General features: G+C 44.4%; 2 protein-coding genes and 1 pseudogene across 5 annotated transcripts in view; 1 reads left to right on the top strand and 2 right to left on the bottom strand.

The window, feature by feature from the left end:
* Window positions 1-17,776, bottom strand: part of LOC144111151 (uncharacterized) — an 88,196-nt gene that overhangs the window by 47,583 nt on the left and 22,837 nt on the right. The gene's annotated exons all lie outside the window — the stretch shown is intronic.
* On the top strand, window positions 351-16,882 carry LOC144109397 (post-GPI attachment to proteins factor 6-like). Of its 2 annotated transcripts, XR_013309578.1 has the most exons (13): window positions 351-471; window positions 1,320-1,485; window positions 2,463-2,676; window positions 3,549-3,676; window positions 3,952-4,229; window positions 5,210-5,556; window positions 6,629-6,760; window positions 8,114-8,319; window positions 9,090-9,250; window positions 10,588-10,766; window positions 11,819-12,079; window positions 12,856-13,643; window positions 13,801-15,133. XR_013309578.1 is itself a non-coding variant. In XM_077642179.1 (12 exons), exons 1-12 carry the CDS (start codon window positions 390-392, stop codon window positions 13,237-13,239), a joined length of 2,538 nt encoding a protein of 845 aa, XP_077498305.1. In that variant the 5' UTR covers window positions 351-389; the 3' UTR covers window positions 13,240-16,882. The 2 variants fall into 2 exon arrangements, 1 of the variants encoding a protein (XP_077498305.1); XM_077642179.1 differs by having other exon boundaries at window positions 12,856-16,882.
* On the bottom strand, window positions 15,282-15,420 carry LOC144111691 (U2 spliceosomal RNA; annotated as a pseudogene).

The raw sequence follows: 17,776 nt of genomic DNA, 5'->3' as shown, positions 1-17,776 counted from the left end.
ATTCAGAAACAGTTCGAGCAGCGCTGCTTTTCAAATCACGCGCGTCGGACTCCCCACCCCAGCGCCCCACTACGCGATTGTCGAAACTGCAGCTAGTTTCGGATTGCGGTTGGCGCCGTCGGCCGAAATCACTCGCTCGTTTCACTCGAACCACTAGGCAAGCGAATTTGATCGCGGTTTCAAAACTAGCGCATCCGCAAGCAAGGTTAGCAAATGTGTTGTTCCACGCCGAACGCAGCCGAGGTCGTTCACTGCAACGGATTCTGCGATCGGCGAAAAAAAAAAAGGCGCATAGCAAAACGCTGAAACGAGAGAACTGCTGGGAGAGACGCGCCTACAAAAATAAAAAAAAAGTCGGTCCGGCGGTCGGCGGTGGCTGGCGGGGGAAAATGGCGAACAGCTGTTCCCTCATGGAGCGGCTGCTCCGGTTGTGTTGGCTTCTTCACTCCGTTCGCTTAGCAGTTCCGCTAGGTGAGTGCGTACTTCTTTTACGTCACCCTATAAACGCCTCGCGGATGCATGTGACAGTTCGGGTGATTGCGGATGCGCTTTGAAGAGAGGAGAGTTTTTTTTTTCTTTCTTTCTCCGTCGTTCATTCACGAGACCGCTCTGCAGCTGTGCGGGCTCGCGCGGGAATGTCGAGTCGCGTGTATTCGGGGCTTCTCGTGCTAAGAGATGGTCGCGAAATCGCGCGGGAACATATCCTGTTGGCTGAAAGCGCAGCGTAATATTCTAACAGAGCTGTCTAAGCGCTCCGCGCGCTGCGCGGCGGCTCCTGGTATTGTGCAACGTCTGCTCAGAAAAAGAGATGTATTGAAATAAAACGAAATCTGGGTGTCTGACGCGCTGTGTCGATATTTATACGGTTTGTTCCGCAGTATGGAGGCCTTCGATCGTGTTTTAGCGTTCGTATGCGTTTCGAGCGGGATGGCTGACGCGTGCTTTTTGCTGTCCGCGCGCGCGCGACATGTGTATAGCACTTTATTCGCTACCATCAGCACACTCTTGCATATTACACGCTTACAGTTGCGCTTTGCAGTGATCTGAATTGTGCGCTGACTGGCCGCTTCTCCTTTTAACAAATTAGCATATGAGAATTTTTTAGCTTATTTGTAAAGACTACAAAAAAATAAGGTTTGCACAAGTAATTCAGGATGCCTGGTTGCTTTTAAACAACTGTGTGATATCTGTGCTTTGTGAAAATTTAGAATACGTCACAATTTTTTTTCTGCCGGAAAAATAATTCCGGGTCGCTTAACTGTTCTCATTTTGGTGCCTATTAACATGGCCTCTCATTTCTTTTCTCACCTGCACCACAGTATACACTCCATCAGATGCCTACCAAGAAAGCCTATTGCGGCCATATCGAACATTCAGTGATGTGGCCATTTTCCACTTCACGGTGCCTGCTCAAACTTCTCGGGCGGCGTGGCAGTTTGTGGCCTTCATGGACGACAAGAGCTGCCCATCAGAACCCGTTTACATGTCGGTACCTTTGTCCTCTCACACCTCTTGAAAATGCTTGTATACTTTATTATGGGACAGGGCATTTCGACAGTTGTTTTTGAAATGCGTACATTTTTTGTGGCACCCAGTGACATTGAACTATCATCAAAACTTATCCTGTGTGTTAAACTGGACAGCTAGGTTTGACACCTGTTTTGCATGCATGTGGCTTGCATTATAGAGAGCACATATATGTATGCATTCCTACAAAGCTCTCAGCCTTCTTGCTGAAGCCGGACACCACTGTAGTCATGTAAAGGCTATGTTCCTCTGTTCATTTGCTCCACACCAGGGACTTCAGAATTATAATTGGTAAATTAAGGGAACAATTAATTGGACCACTTAGCCACAGCAGCTAGCATATATCTAGTTCAACTGTGCTTGACATCAGTGGAATAGGCCAATTTTCAGGGAAAGGAGATTTATATATAGAGCATAAAGTTGGGCTAGTTGGTGTAGGATCTAAAAGGCTAAGATGTGATTGGTTGTAAGGAGGGGGACACAGTATAGGAGGCTACTGTGGAGCCATCAACACAGGAAGCTGTCTCCTGGCCACAGCAATGCTGAACACCGATATTTCCTAATGCGAGAATTAAGTTTACAGCAAGTAATATGCTGTACCCGAAGGAATTAAACGATATATGATATGCTCGCATGTCCCTTGCAAACTACCCAAAAGCAGGAACAGATGCCAGCACTAAACCTTAAGCAGAGGCTTAAAAGAGAAGGGATGACTGTATGTGTGCATTTACCAGTAATCTGGCCTACAAAAGAAGGAATGCAAATCCTCATTTTATTCCCAACCTTGATCATACGCACACTAGCCCAACCACAAGTTCTGTCAATGAAAGGTGCACGCCATAATGCTTTTTAGCATCAAAAGTCCTGCGAGACTCCACAGTAGACCACCACGGGTGGCAAAAAAATGCAAAGTTGTGTTCTAATATCTCCTGCAGCTACCTCAGGCATGGCAGCTACCCTGTGGTCGCCGCTGACAACAGCTCCTTTCCTGCTCACATCCACCTTCCGAGCCAGTCGTTGTACCACCTCAAGACAGAGACCAAATTTCAGCCGACGGAAATGCCCGAGTTTCACGTGCTCAACCCACTGCCTGGTAGTTGGTTCGTCATTGCCTTCCTCAAAGAATCAAGCCGAAAAATCAAGCAACAGGTAGTCACCGCCTTTGAGCTTAATACCTTCATTAGTGTACTACGAAAACTGGACATATGTAAGCAAGACAGAAGGACAGCTTGTTTTTGCGCATGAAGTAGTGTATCCTGTTATGAACAAAAAGAAAAAAAAAGTGAATAGACAGAGGGAAGGTAACACGGGATTAGCACTGTCCCACAACCAATAACTTACTGCAGGAAACATGTTTACGTGCACGGACCACCCAACTCGCAAAGCAAAAATGAAAAACAAAAAGGTTACACAGAACCAGCACAGAATAACATTGTTTCGATGTGACACTGCAAAATGCAGCACAAACATATGAAAGACAAATTGTTAGCCATCTGTCATGTCTAGTGTAAGGAGGAAACTTCCCTGTCTATCAGTGCTAAGCGTGGCTAACTAAAATACAAGGGCTGCTGCGTGGGGATAAAATTAACTCCCCCATTATCAAACAGCAGCCTTCAGTTGCAGGAACCACAATGAACTGTCTCGTGAGAGCGTAGAGAATCGGAAGGCACGCTTTGATGTTTACACTGGCTTGTTTTGATGGCGAAATCTGTCTGCCTAGTATACAGGGTGTTTCACCTAATACTTTCCGCAAATTTTTAAAATAGGCATATTGTGTTAGAATAGCGCTTTTTTTGGCATAGCATACTTTTTAACCTGTTGTTCAAAGCCAAAGTTTCTGCTCAGAATAAACTTACTCTGTTCATTGCATATGCAAGGGACACGGGTGTCTGTTATCATGCTAAAATAAGTAATAATTAGCATGTTAAAGTGTCAAAGAAAGTGTCACTGATAAATATATTGCACATTGTATGAAATAAAACAACTTGAGCGCTAAACCTGTGCTTTGACTGGATTTTCAGGGGATTCACCGCAGCTGCCAGTACAGCCTTGGCAGCATGGCAGCATGGAGCCATCACCATGAAGTCGTTTTGCTTAACGTTGGCATGCACCTCAATGTGACATCACCACCTCAGCTGATGGTGTTTAAGTAAGTTTGTTCTATTTTCTGGTGCATGTCAAGGATTTATCCTGCTATAGTTATCCAAGCAAAAGATTACTGCAGATTTAGTCCCCCTCACTTCTGATTCAAAGGGTGCTTGCTCTTGACTTTTTGAGGCATGTAGAGGCACATCATGTAAGGATCAGTTTGTGCTGCTTCACGCTTAATAAAGTGATGCTTTTTCATGCATGTTCTGTGAGGGTTATAAGTAATGCAAGTTGTTGCAGATCCCTGTCATTTTCCATTTCTCTTCTCTCATGCAGGGTATTTGTTCCTGATGGTGCTTGGCAGCTGCTAGTGAGGGTGTCCTCCTGTCTGGACATCTCTTCAAATTCCTCTTGGCCAAAGAACAAAGCTGGCATTCAGCCCTGCGTCAGAAAATTTGGTCTGCGCGCAAGAGCCCTTCCATATGCCGAAGATGTCAATGTCACGGGAGACGATTTCTATAGGATCGTGCCCCAACCAGAAACGGAAGCATACTACTACATTGCTGTAGCTGCTGATGTACACACTAGCTATTCAATTGTCATAGATGTAAAAGGTACGTGTGCATGGGAAATTGTTTCAGGATTGTTTTTTCTTGGGCAGAAAAAGAGCAGAGTCGTACTGCATGGCCGATGTGCTTGCTCAAGATCGTCATGTATAAAACATTACTGCACAGAACTCCTACCACAAAATTTATTATTGCATAAAATGTTACAACCTCAGGTTTTCCGAGACTTTCATGTAGTGTCTCTACAGCATGAAGGTAGACAACTGAGCAAGTTGTTGCTTTATAATATCTGGCGTACAGCATGTTTAGAGACTCACTGTTTGAAAGTAACATATCAAACTCGTGTTTTTTGCAAAACATGCAAAACAGTAACGTTGTAAGGTAGAAATATGTATCTTGAAATATTTTGCATCGTGTAACTGTTGATTAGTCTGTTTCTGTTATGTTGGCATTGTTATGTTGTCAAAATGAACTTCAAACCATTTTATGCATACATGGTTGCTACAAAACATTTGTTGTTTATTGCTTATTCATACTATCAGCTCTTTGTAGCAGGTTGTTAAATATGAATCACCAATATTTCAAACAAATAGAACTATTAATTACCACCACATTCACACAAGTCTGTCTCCAGACGTAATTCAAATTTGAGGGCATCAATTTTTCCCACCATATCAGTTAACTTATTTCACATTTGAGTCACCTCAACAAAGAACGAATACTGATACACATCAGCACATATGTGTCAGAATCTGTTGTCCATGTCGTCGTCTCTGGTGCTATTTGAATCATAATGGATCCGTCCCTCCTAGCCCAGCTTTTTGTGTTATTTTATACAGCTTTCTCCATGTGCAACATTGTAGAGCCTCTAGCACGTGTGCTTCTTTATTAATCGTTAACTTTCTCTGTAACGAGTAGAAAGACAATCGAAGCCACTACATTTGTCTCTTTAGTTCATTATTTTAGTACGCACATTTGTAACATTTTCATAACCAAGTCAGTGCAGCAATTTTAATGTCTTTTTGCAGACTGCCCGACACCGTGGCGCTTTTTAAGCCACAAGTCTGGCCGGCAGCCTCGCCACCTGGTTTCCAGCTTTAACGACTCAGATGCCAGCAATGAGACGTCATCCAACCAGACAACGTCTACCCTTTCGGCTGTCAGCCAGCTGCATGAAGACCACCAGAAGGAGGCGGCGGGTCCCAGCGCCACCGTTACCGCCACGCCGGTCGAGTTTCAAGTACACACGGCGCACTTTGTGAAAGAGATTTTGGGAGAGGAAGGTGTGCTGGCCGCCATGCAAGGCTGCCTGCCCATGATACCGCTGACACGGATTAAGCATGCGCAGGACTTTTTGGATTCTTTCCTGGTACAGGTGAGCAGAAAGGCGCCCTCAATGCCACACAACCAAGTTGCGCACCAAAGAGCCCACGTCACCTCATTATTTAAGTTTATGTCTTATTGCTAGCCTGAATTACTATATACATCACACACTGAAGTGTGTCAGCAATGCTTCTGTAGCTCTTTCCTTTTGTAGATGCAAGCATGAAACATTTTTCACAGGTTAGTACCGCGTAACTCCCTAAATTAACTTGGCCACATAATTTCTAACACCATTTCTAAATGCTGCTCTGAAAATTTCTGCAGGAGAACTTTCTCTCAGCCCGGCAGTCTAATACTCCGAGTTTCTAATCCAGTAGCCATTGGCTGAACGTTATCACTGGGAATCTTTTTCTGTGTAGTACTTTGGCTGCACTAGAAAGAGAATCGGCATCTTTCCCCTAAGCCCAGTATAGTTTTTGTCCCTGGAATCTGTGGAAGACCAACTTGGAACATTTCATGCGTGGAGTGCAATGTCTTGTAGTCTTAAAAGGAATGACATCATTCCTGCATTTTTTATGGCCTGGCCATCTTTGAGTGACTGAAGTGTCCTATGAATGGAGAGTACATTGTCTGAATTTGTGTTAACTGCATAGCTTCTTACGCAATAAGACAAAAAGCAGGGCGTTTACCACAATTCGGACCACACTAGAGAGCTCCTTAAGGGCTGAATTTCCTTTTATGGTTTGAAAAAAGTAAGTCAAGTCGAATCAGAGGAGGTTTTATTGTCTCATTCAAGGGAAATATCGTAAAAATATTTTAACTGATAGCCTACAGAGCTATATATCCAGTCCAATATACAAAACCAGCCATTTGGCCGACTGTACAGAGAATGCTAAAGCCAATGCTTCAACATACACAAACAACGATATCACGTCCTAATTTGATTGCACAAGAAAAGTAATGTAGAAGGTAGCTGGTCTGCTATGTTTGGCAATTTATAACTATAAGCTGCAGTGCACCATAACACAGACTCGAAAGAAAAAAAAAGGTGCATAGACACTATGTTCTGCACACGCACAGTATGTTCCATGGCCATTTAGAATACCTCGCTGCAATTGTTTCAGGGACCAGAATGGTTTTCATCGTGGCTTGGCCTCACAGACGCATTCCCGGTCATGGTGGGCCTGCAGCTTGAACCTTTTGTGGACATTGGCGGCACGCTTCAAACCAAGATACACTTGGACAGCATGGTCAAGGTGCACCACTTGTTGGTCTGCCATTGTACCTAGCACAGCGGCCAGATCCCATTTCTTGACGGTAGCGAAAGGCATTGTGAACCCTGTTCTACAGCACCTCTGTGCATTTCATCAGCATCGGCAGCAGCCTAACTGCACCCACGGCAGGACAAAGGCCTCTCCCATTTCCCTTCAATTGACCCTGACCTGTGCCAGCTGCGGCTGCCTTATCCCCGCAACCTTCCCGATTTCATCTACCCACCCGATTCTCTGCCACCTCCTGCTAGGCTTGCCTTTTCTTAGAGTTCAGCGGTTAATTGCCTTCCCATTACACACTTAAATTGCACTTGTTCCCTCTCTAACCCATTCTGTTCTTGTCCTATCTCTGTGTTGCGCATATAATTTCCTTTTTCATAGCATGTTGTCCTGCAGCATTTAAAGGGAAGTAAAACCTCTTCACTTCCCTTCTAAATACTTTTGGATGTTTACATTACTCTTTCTGGGCTGCCAGTTTGAAAATGAAAATTGGTTTTGGGGGAAAGGAAATGACGCAGTATCTGTCTCACATATCAGTAACACCTGAACTCCGTAAGGGAAGGGATAAAGGAGGAAGTGAAAGAAGAAAGGAAGAAAGGGGGGCCGCAGTGGAGGGCTCCAGAATTAATTTCGAGCTCCTGGGGATCTTTAACGCGCACTGACATCGCACAGCACATGGGCGCCTTAGCGTTTTGCCTCCATCGAAACGTAGCCACCGCGGTCGGTTTCGAACCCGGGAACTCCGGATCAGTAGCCGAGCGCCCTAACCACTGAGCCACCGCGGCGGGGTAACTGCCAGTTTTCAAAACTCGTTTTACAATACAGCGGGCAATCGAATTGCGATGCAGTATTCTAGCAAGATTCGCGGAGGGGCAACATTGGGAAGGTGAAAATCTTAATTGCTGTGAGTACAAGCAGATGACCGGACAAAATGAGATATGAGGTTACTCCAATATTATTGCAAGTAATTTACTCCCTAATTAAACTAAATGCTACCACCTTGGGGGTTTTTCGCTATATACACTGGACTAACGTTGTTGCAGTTTCGAGTTGTTAATCAATTTGGCCTTGCCCATCTGTTTGTGAGCTGGTTGCTAGAGCAACTGCCTCAACCAAAACGAATTTTATTCAACTGCGAACAATCTCAAAAAGCTGTATGGCTTTTCTTAATTTTGTAGTCGTATAACTGTGGTGGATGCTGATTAATTGCTCTCTTAAAAAAAGCAAAGTATGTTTCCCTTTTGCATGTTACTGCCCTATACAGTGGTGCTGTGCTGTTCTTGTCTGGGTGGCTTCTCCACACTCGGGTCTCAATTCTTGCTTTTCTTTGCCATACAGAACCTAACATCCCAGGTGGTGGTTGTGAACATCTGCATCCACCATGGAAGTCCACCACCATACCTGTCGGGACGCATCCAGTGCCCTCCGGAGTTGACGCTAGCCGTCGCCACTAACGATACCCTGGTGGCCATCAAGTACTTTCCTTTTCCGGAACCTGGAGCCTGGTTCCTCTCATTCACGGCGTCTTGCTTCAATGGTTCCAGGTTCGTCATGTTTTGCAGATTCCAGTGTGCGTACACTGATTACAGTTACTGCTACTTTGGTTTTCGTACCACCAGAGACCCAGCTCTTCTTGCAGCGCTTAATTCTTCAATTTCTTTTTCACGTTACAATTCTGAAACAGGATGACTGATGTCCCAGATATTTTTGTGACAATAATGCAGCATAAAGCATGAAAAGGCACAGAGAAAATCGCAAGGTTCATTGATAAATACTCAAAATCTAACTTTTGTACCGCACTGATGAAATTTAACTAAAATTTTGACCCCTTACCATATATTTCATAGTTATCAACAAGGTTCCATTGCCTCGATTACTTAACTGGATGGCTTCACCGTTGCATCGTGATGTTTGGGAAACTTCTGTTTTTATTTTTTGTACAAACTTTCGCTTTTTAATTTGTTTCTCTTTTGTGCACCTCTTTCTGCCCATCCTGTTGGGGCACTGCGTTTTCATTTTACTTGTAAAGTAGCGACAGTTCTTCAAACAACTGCTCAAAAGCTCACCTCAAATGCCTTTTGAGCTATACTACTAGTTCATACCGGGCAGTATTGACTTTTGGCTGATGTTGGCTGTGAACAGGTTGCAAGGGAACGACTAGTGTGCTGTCATCCTACTGCATGTTTAGCAGTAGAGGATCTCATCAAGGCTTATCAGAGTAACCATGATAGTTGTGGAATTTTCGTAGGTAGCTTAACCAACTTTGATAGTTACTTCTGGAAGGTCGGAAATGCTCGTTCCATTTCCTCCAAAGCTCCTCTGTGCCCGTGAGGTGCGAGTTGGAGCAGACCATAGTCGACCTGCGCATTCGGCTCCAGCCCTGCGTGTTCGAAGGATCGCCCTGCGGACAGCATGGCTACTGCCAGGAGAACCACTTCAGGCAGTTCTACTTCAGCTCCTGCCACTGCCTCGGAGGTAGGTGCACTACGTATTACTCACTTTCTCTAAGCGAAAAATTCCAGTAGGCTGCAGCTATCAAGGAGCAAAGCTAACCACCACCAGACAAAACCAAACAACTCTGCAGCAAAATTCGATAACTTGCTCTTCAAAGTTGTGGTAAAGTATTATTCATGCACCAGAGTCAGTCCAATGGCCCGGAAACTAGGAACTTGTTTAGCTGTGAAAAAAGTTTTCTGGATGCCTTTGACAAATTGTGGTAAAATGGAAATTATACCCACGTGTCGCTACTCAGTGGACTGGCTTGTTGTTTAGCTGGTCTTGAAATGAAGAAAAAGCTGCCAGTTACCCATATTTCACTATTTCTACATGCAGAAGCATTGTATTATACATTGAGTTGTGGCTGTGTATCTAACTGCTGAAAAAGCTGTGGCAATTCAAAATTCGACGTATCAAACTCTGGATATCGCAACCTCATGAAATGAGGCCTCTGCATTATTCAGCATATGTTGTGTGCTGCAACACTACTTTAGGTGTAGAAAGAATTGTGGAAAAAAATTTTTTTTAGACTCAACAAGGAAACAGATCTCAATATAACGTATGATGCCTTTCCACAAGTTATGGGCTAGGTATTTCTAGGATATTTCTTTAATTTTTTCAGTTACAGAAATATTGTATGTCAAGCAGTTCTGTGCTTGACATTATGCCAGTTTTAAGCGCTTCACTCATTTCAAAGCTAGAGGGTTTTATTGAAAACAGGGAAACTAGACACCTCGCTCGTGCACAGTAACAACTCAGAATGTGCTCGTATTTTATTGTTGGGACTAGATATTCTATTCGAATAGGTTTATAGGGCACTTGCATACTTTTTTTCATACAAGTTTCTACTGTAAGGTGCGGAATGCTATCAGATGTCACTGTTGGCAACTTCCTTCCAGCTTGGTGCGACTGCCTTCAAACATTTCATCAAAACCTCCTTCCATCTGTTCGCAGCTAGCCTCAAACAAATACTAGCACCTCTCCTGTATATATTTTGGCTCGCAAAAATGCCCATTTCTTGCTCCTAGCCCAGTGTAGCCAGTCATACTTGCTAAGCCAACTTCTTTGAAACTTTCAAAGCGCCCATGGTGTTAAATGTCTTTTATTCAATATCTAGGATAATAGTTTGCTCTGTCCCAGTAACAAAGAGCTACAATACCAAACGATGGCGGCCACAACACAAGGTGTTGTGCCGTCTATGTTAGCTAAACGAGTAGTAGAGGTTGCAAACGACTATGGCTTTGCCCGCTGGTGATCACTTCCGCAGGTGCAAAGAAGAGAAAGCATTTAAATTATTTTTGTTTTTTTCACACAAGGTTGGCGTGGATGGGGTTGCACCGACAATAGCCAAGCAACGCCTGCTCCGCTCCTTCTGATGAAGACCCTGCTGCTGACGCTGAGTAACCTGTTCTTTCTGCCAGCCATAGTCCTCGCAACACGACGACAGTTCTACACTGAGGCCGTTGTGTACGGTGTCACCATGTTCTTCTCAATGGTAGGCATGGCGACACCGTAGCTGCATGACTTGGGCGTTCCAGAAACATCCGTCATCTTTCAGACGTTAATTATAATAATTCAATTGACACGTCATTAATTCATATGTGGCCTTCAGTGTTTAGTGACCTGCATAGTTTTACAGCTATTAAATGCATAATGAGCCATGTACGCCTTCATTCTGAGTGATTTACAGAAAAACAAATAATGGTGTTTCGTTTCTTATTACATTTAGGTCTCTACAGGGCAGTTTTGTATAGGGAAATGAACAATCATTAAGGCTAGATAGAAAGCTGTCATAATGGCAAATGACATCTGTGTTGGCATAAAGCAATGAAGACAGGAGCAAAATGTAGATATCTTTCAAACCTGTTTTACATCTTTTTTTCAAGAGTGATAGCTAGTTAAAAATACACAAATAAAGGACCACTTCTGCCAGAATCGTCGTTTTTACATAGACGCATGTCGTGACCGCTGGCCAGATCCACTTTTTCTAAAAAAAAAAAACTGAAAAATCGACTCCTTTCTGCTGATTCAGCATTTAAAGGTAGAAGGACTGATCTGACATGCAGGTACTGGATACTGGCCTTCTAGGGCAGTGGTAAGAGTTATACCTTGCTTATGGTTTATGGGGGTTTAACGTCCCAAAGCGACTCAGGCTATGAGGGACGCCGTAGTGAAGGGCTCCGGGAATTTCGACCACCTGGTGTTGTTTAATGTGCACTGACATCACACAGTACACGGGCCTCAAGAATTTCGCCTCCATACCTTGCTTAGGTAATGTGACACAAGTGGGGCAATGGCCGATATGTCCAATGTACATAGCTAATGACCTCTCGCTGTATACATTTGTGACTTTGTTTGAATGCATTAATAAACTTTCAACTCTCAATTCCACCTGTCCCTTTAACACCACCACCGTCACCGCCCACCAGCACCAGGAAGAATTATTATCACTGGCACAGCACCTTGCACAGAGACATGATACTGGACATGATACTGGACATGAACAGGATGTGAACTGGAGTTTGTTTTTGTTTTTCCTGCCCCCAGTTCTACCATGCATGTGACGTGGACATGTTCGGGTTCTGCCTGCTGCGCTTCGAGGTGCTCCAGTTCTGCGACTTCTTCTCGGCCGTGCTCTCCTTCTGGGTGACCCTGGTGGCGATGGCACACGTGCCGCCTACGCTGGCCTCCATCGCGCATGTGCTCGGCGCCCTGGGCGTGGCATTGGGCGTCCAATGCCAGCGCACCAGCCTGCTTGTCTTTGCTGTCCCCGTCTGCGCCGGAGTGCTCCTGCTCTCCATCTCTTGGGTGAGCATGCTACCCTGCTTCGGAGATGGGGTTTCTCAAAACTACCTGGAGCTAAGGGAGACGCACCGGTGTGCAGTTTTATCTTCAATAAATTGCGCCGGAGCGCATAGTGCTCCATTACCGTGGGTCCCTGAGCACCACACTGGTTTTAAGGAAACTCAAGTGGAAGTTTATCGAAGATGCCATTAAAGAGAGCCTCATCCGCCATGAGATGTTGGATAGTGTGATCTTTGTATTTGACTTGGCTAATGCTTGGCCAAAAACATGGATTCTGACCGAGAATATAGATGACCCACAATACTCCCATTTTGCACAGGTTACATTATTTTAGTTGTGCATTTTTCGCTGCTTTAATAAATGTTTAGTATTGGGAGCCTATGCGAAAATTATCAATGCATTTCTGGGAGGTTCACTTCCAATAAAGTATTCTTAGAACTGAATCCACATTTTCAGCCAATTACCAACAAGAGGAAGTGAAGAGTCTGCACTCTGCTGTTGCTGAACCCTCTAAGTTGCCCAATTACAGCTTTACAGACCAGTAGTTGCATCACCACTCAAATCAAGTCACTGTTTAAAGTAACTTCAATAGTCATTGAGCTAACACCTTCTTAGTTCTGTATAGCGTTTTCTCTTTTGTTGTATATCCCTCTGAAAACCTGCTGAATGACTCCTCTTACTAACAATTTTAGTCTCATGTATTTAATTGTTTTTCTCTGGAAGAAGCAAGCGGTGTGCAGTGGGAACAGCGTTGATTCTTTTCGAAACTGCCTCTACAGGTGCGGAGGTGCTACCAGTTGCGTTCGTGTCAACCGACACTGCGTGAATGGCTGTTCCTGGCTCCTGGCATCCTCCTTGCCGCAGTCGGTCTAGTCCTGTTCGCCTTTGTGGAAACAGAGGACAACTACAAGTACATCCACAGCGCATGGCACATCGCCATCTCCCTCTCCATCAGCTTTCTGCTGCCCAAGCGCAACACGGCCACGCTGACTCAGTGCAAGAACGGCTGCAGCGCTGCCTCCATCATTGCCGGCAGCGCAACGCAGTCCACGTATGACCGCGTGCAGCCCGTGCTGAACAACGATTCCGAGCTGGTCGACATAGCTGACTACCGGCTCGACACAGACCTGACTTCGCTGATCAGGGGAGGCCTCCACCCTTAACTCATGCTCCTCAGCAACTGGCTAGTGTGGTGTTGTTGTTATCACAGTGTACGAGTGAGATTCACCTGCAATGGGCTGTGCACACAAGCTTGCCCTGTCACGTCAACCACTACAAGGACTCCCCTGCAAGTTGTTTCCAAGTGGTGTGTGCCGACTGCTCGTGATTGTAATTAATGTGCAGCTAAGTGTGATGTGCGGTCTGGTGTGAGAGATTCACCAACGGTGGGCTGTGTGTGCAAGTTTGGCCCATCATGTCTGTCGTTGCGGGGACTCTTGCCTTGAAAAGTTGTTTCCAAGTGGAGTGTGCCGACTGCTCATGATTGTAATTAATGTGCAGCTAAATATGATGTGCGGTCTGGTGTGAGATCCACCAACGATAGGCACAAGTTTGGCCCATCATGTCTGTCGTTGCGGGGACTCTTGCCTTGAAAAGTTGTTTCCAAGTGGAGTGTGCTGACTGCTCATGATTGTAATTAATGTGCAGCTAAGTATGATGTGCGGTCTGGTGTGAGAGATCCACCAACGGTGGGCTGTGTGCGCAAGTTTGGCCCATCATGTCAGTCGCTGCGGGGACACTTGCCATGAAAAGTTGTTTCCAAGTGGAGTGTGCCGACTGCTCGTGATTGTAATTAATGCGCAACTACGTATGGTGTGCGGTCTGGAGCGAGAGATCCGCCACTGGTGGGCTGTGTGCACGTTTGGCCCATCATGTCGGTCGGCGTAAGGTGACTGTCTTGTCGTGAAAAGTTGTTTTCAAGTGGAATGTGCCGATTGCTTTTGACTGTAATTAATGTGCAGCTACGTATGATGCAAGGCCCGGTGCAATGCGGCGTCACTGCGATACTTTACAGCAGTCAGAGTTACCAGCAGTCTCCAATACCCATGTTATGGGCTGCACTTTGATGAGAGTTCTGCAATCAAATTACTGGCAATTATGTGCATGAAATGCCACTGGGCTCAAGCACATTGCACTGCTTTTTCATTGCAGTGTACGCCTGAATTACTTTCAAGCTTGTGTTTCCAGCAGATGTTGGCTGTAGGAGCTCTCACCAAGCTACACTCCATCAAAACAGGCAGCACTGATGTAGAAGCAAAGAACCAAAAGTAAGCAGTGAACGTGTTACAATCTTTTTGTGTCACAATGGTAGTCATACTTATAAAACAATGCTGCCTTGCATTTTGATAGCACAGCCCTTAATTGCTTACGTGCAGAGTGTTTTTGCAACATGCTTGGAATATGCCGACATGTCAGTCTGCAGTTTCATTTTACGCCGCTGTACATAGTGTCCTATTAGGGTATGCTTTTGGCAGCCGCTAGTCATATAACTCTCTTTAGGCTTTCAATTTATTTACACATCGAAGCAAGTGAGCAGTCTATATAATAGAGGAAAGCTTTACTTCAAGTGTTTAAAATAACATAAAGGCCACTAAACTATGTTTTTGCTACTGAGCAACTGCCATCTCATTTTATGAGTTGTAGAAGATTGTATGCACACTTGTCTTATTTATGTCGTGCAGCTTCGCACTGTTAACCCAGTTTCAACACATTATGCCGAGGCGGCCCAGTGTGATCGCTCGCCGGCGGCATGCTAGATTCATTTTCCACAAATTAGCTGGACTAGAGAGGGGCTTGCTCTATGACACGTAACTGGCTATGCTCCGCGACAACTTTTTCTGGTAATGGTGCAGAAGCTTTGGAGCCGAAACACGTCCTTTCTTCCTACACCGCGGAATATAATCCCAACTTGCAGTGAACAATTTTGTCTTGAAACATAATATATTGTTAATATTCATTATTTAAGGCATATTTCTAACATAACTGACAACTTTTAACGTTGAAAATCAAGAAAAAAAAGAGTTGTCCTGATTACAACAAACTTGCTGGGCATCTCTAGTTCTGTCTGTCTGTTGTTGCCAGGAAGAAAGAAAAGGAAAGTGCACAGGCCTGCTCACTGGCTCAAGCCGAGCCACAATCGCTACCACGTACAGATAGTAGGAGAGTTGAAAGATGGGATAGAAAGACAGGATAGTAAAGACGCGCTAAAGACAAGGCCGATCCCGGAGGTAGTGCAATACCGGGCCAACCGATGGCGGAAGTGAAGGGACCTTCAAACTTTCCGCCACATTTTCAAAAATAAGTTCAATTGGACCCGTAACAGATATTCTACGTGGTCCGGACATTCGCATATCATTGTCTAGTTACAAGAAGCCACTATATGGCGCCAGCTGTCCTGGTGATGGAATCAAAGTGCCGTGGAGATTATGAAAACATTTTAATTGGAACTAAAATTGGCGGTCGTTTCTCCATTCCGGGAGTCCACTACAGCAACGTGCCAGGCTGTCAGGCACAACTGTCGCACGCCCAAACTATTTGATAGAATGACACAGTTAAGGAATCTCTGCCCCTGCAGCCTTCCCATCATTGCCAAGAAAGGTTAAGTATAGATCAGCACTGGGTCATATGAGCATTAGTAAAGGTCTGCATTCAATTCAGGAGCCACCTATTTCCTTCAAATAGTGCTTCTGTGGAAAGTGAAGTTTGGTAGCATGAAATCAGCTTGAAAGTTAAGTATCACGTGAACTAAGAACAACTGTGTTTAGTAGCGAAAAACTATTTTCTGTACATTTATTTGCAGCACACCAGAGCTTAGTTCTCAGAAAGGAAAAGCCTCAAATAGTGATTTTTTTTGCCACTGCATTTTCAATTTTTTCTTTCTTTTCAAGTGTTTCAATGTGAAGGAAGTCCGAATCTTTGCTGATCATGCCCAACTTTATGTTCAAATGCTGTTAATAGTTTTTGTGCTAGTCAAGGATCAGACCATTTGTTAACTTTCTAGGCACTTAGTGTTTTATTATGGCAAAGCTCCTACATTAAGAAAGTGCATTTCTGTTTGCTAGTCTTCGTACAGAAAATGAACTTGGCTTTCCTGCTTTTATGTTTTGTACAGCCGCAGCTATGTTTTGAAAGCATCTAGTCAATTGTAATTTTATTTTATATTTTAATATAATTCTTCACAGCAAGTCTTTTTTTGCTGCTTCAACGAGTCTGAAAAAAATTGTGACTGACATATTGCCACACGCAAGAATGCATAAGCAAGCCATGCTAGCAAATCGAAAGCGTGTTTTCTAACAAACTGTATATGTTAAATTGTGAAGTAAGCATCACTTGCAATGTTAATGGATTTGTCTGCCTGTCTTTCACATTGAGAGTGCATTGCACTGTTTTTGGAACCCTGCATGCACGAAACTGTTCCACTTGTGAACTGAATCATGCAACTCAAACCCCCACCCCCCTCCACATATCAGCAATACCCATCTTGACTGTCATTCAGCAAGTGATTTATGTCATCATCAACATTATGTTATCAGTCCATATGTAACAGCTAGCATGCACGACTGCCGAACGTGGCAAAACACAGAGTTATTTGCAACTGTTATTTACTGCTGCTGTTGACAGCTTACTTATGACATGGGCAGGTTATCTTTTCTCTGTGCTGTACAGAACAAAGCGTCTGTTTACATATGTTTTATATATGTTTGTTATGTGTCCACTCATCTTCAACGAGCAGCTCTGCACGTTTGAGTGCATATGTTACAAAGTGCTGATGTAATTTTTGCAGCAGTAAAACACTTTTTTTTCCCCTATCAGTGCATCTCTTTAAGTGCTCATATACTAGGAACAGGTTATAAGAAACCTCCAATGATCGGGTAGAGAACAGATTAACAACTGAAATCGATCACGGAAGTGGAAAAATGTCTTTTCAAACTTGGCCAAGGAGTAATGGTTTACTGTGTTCGTAGCTGTTAATGATGTTAAACCATGCTTGTTTCACTCGTCATTTACTGACTGCAGCGTCGACCGCTCCTGTAGGAAACTTTTTAAGCCGCTTTTGTGGTTGATTCCAGCTGTGGTTGTCCAGCTCCAGCTTACAGAGCTTCTCAAGTTATCTAGCAAATGGCCACAAATGTCGTTAGTGACAGCATGTTGGAGTTTACTAAGCATTACACTGAAACCTCACATACAAGAATGTAATACCCTTAATGCAAAAAACAGCAGCAGCACTACAGGTTTTTGTGAGTGCTGGCTAAATCCACCGCCGTCATAACTGCAAACAAACAAGCCAGCCCAGCCCCTCCGGATGCCTTCTTTCGAGTGGGGGGCAGAGAGTTCCTGCTCAAGGCTAGCAAATGCCCATCCCTCGTTTTGAAATCCTTGAGCCCATCGATAAGCATATACAAAATACACATACCATGACCAAGATGCAGTGAATATAGCTTAGAAGGGTTGTGCTGTATATCAGTTGGTGATCATTTTATTATATAGGCCGCTGTGGTGGCTCAGTGGTTATGGCGCTTGGCTGCTTACCCGAAGAACGCGGGTTCAATCCCGGCCGCGGTGGTCAAATTTCGATGGTGAAATTATAGAGGCCCGTGTAGGGTGCGATATCGGTGCACGTTAAAGAACCCCAGGTGGTCGACATTTCCGAAGCCCTTCGTTATGGCGTCGCTCAGCCTGAGTCACTTTGGGACATTAAAC

Source organism: Amblyomma americanum, chromosome 11 (genome assembly GCF_052857255.1).
Source record: "Amblyomma americanum isolate KBUSLIRL-KWMA chromosome 11, ASM5285725v1, whole genome shotgun sequence".
Classification (NCBI taxonomy): Eukaryota; Metazoa; Arthropoda; class Arachnida; order Ixodida; family Ixodidae; genus Amblyomma; species Amblyomma americanum.
Note: the sequence above shows the minus strand (reverse complement) of the source record. Positions and strands in the feature narration are given on the sequence as shown.

Coding starts and splice junctions, on each gene's coding strand:
- LOC144109397 (XM_077642179.1), top strand. CDS start 390: ATGGCGAACAGCTGTTCCCTCATGGAGCGGCTGCTCCGGTTGTGTTGG. Junction 6,761..8,113: donor ACTTGGACAGCATGGTCAAG/GTGCACCACTTG, acceptor TTTGCCATACAG/AACCTAACATCCCAGGTGGT. Junction 8,320..9,089: donor TCTTGCTTCAATGGTTCCAG/GTTCGTCATGTT, acceptor TTTCCTCCAAAG/CTCCTCTGTGCCCGTGAGGT.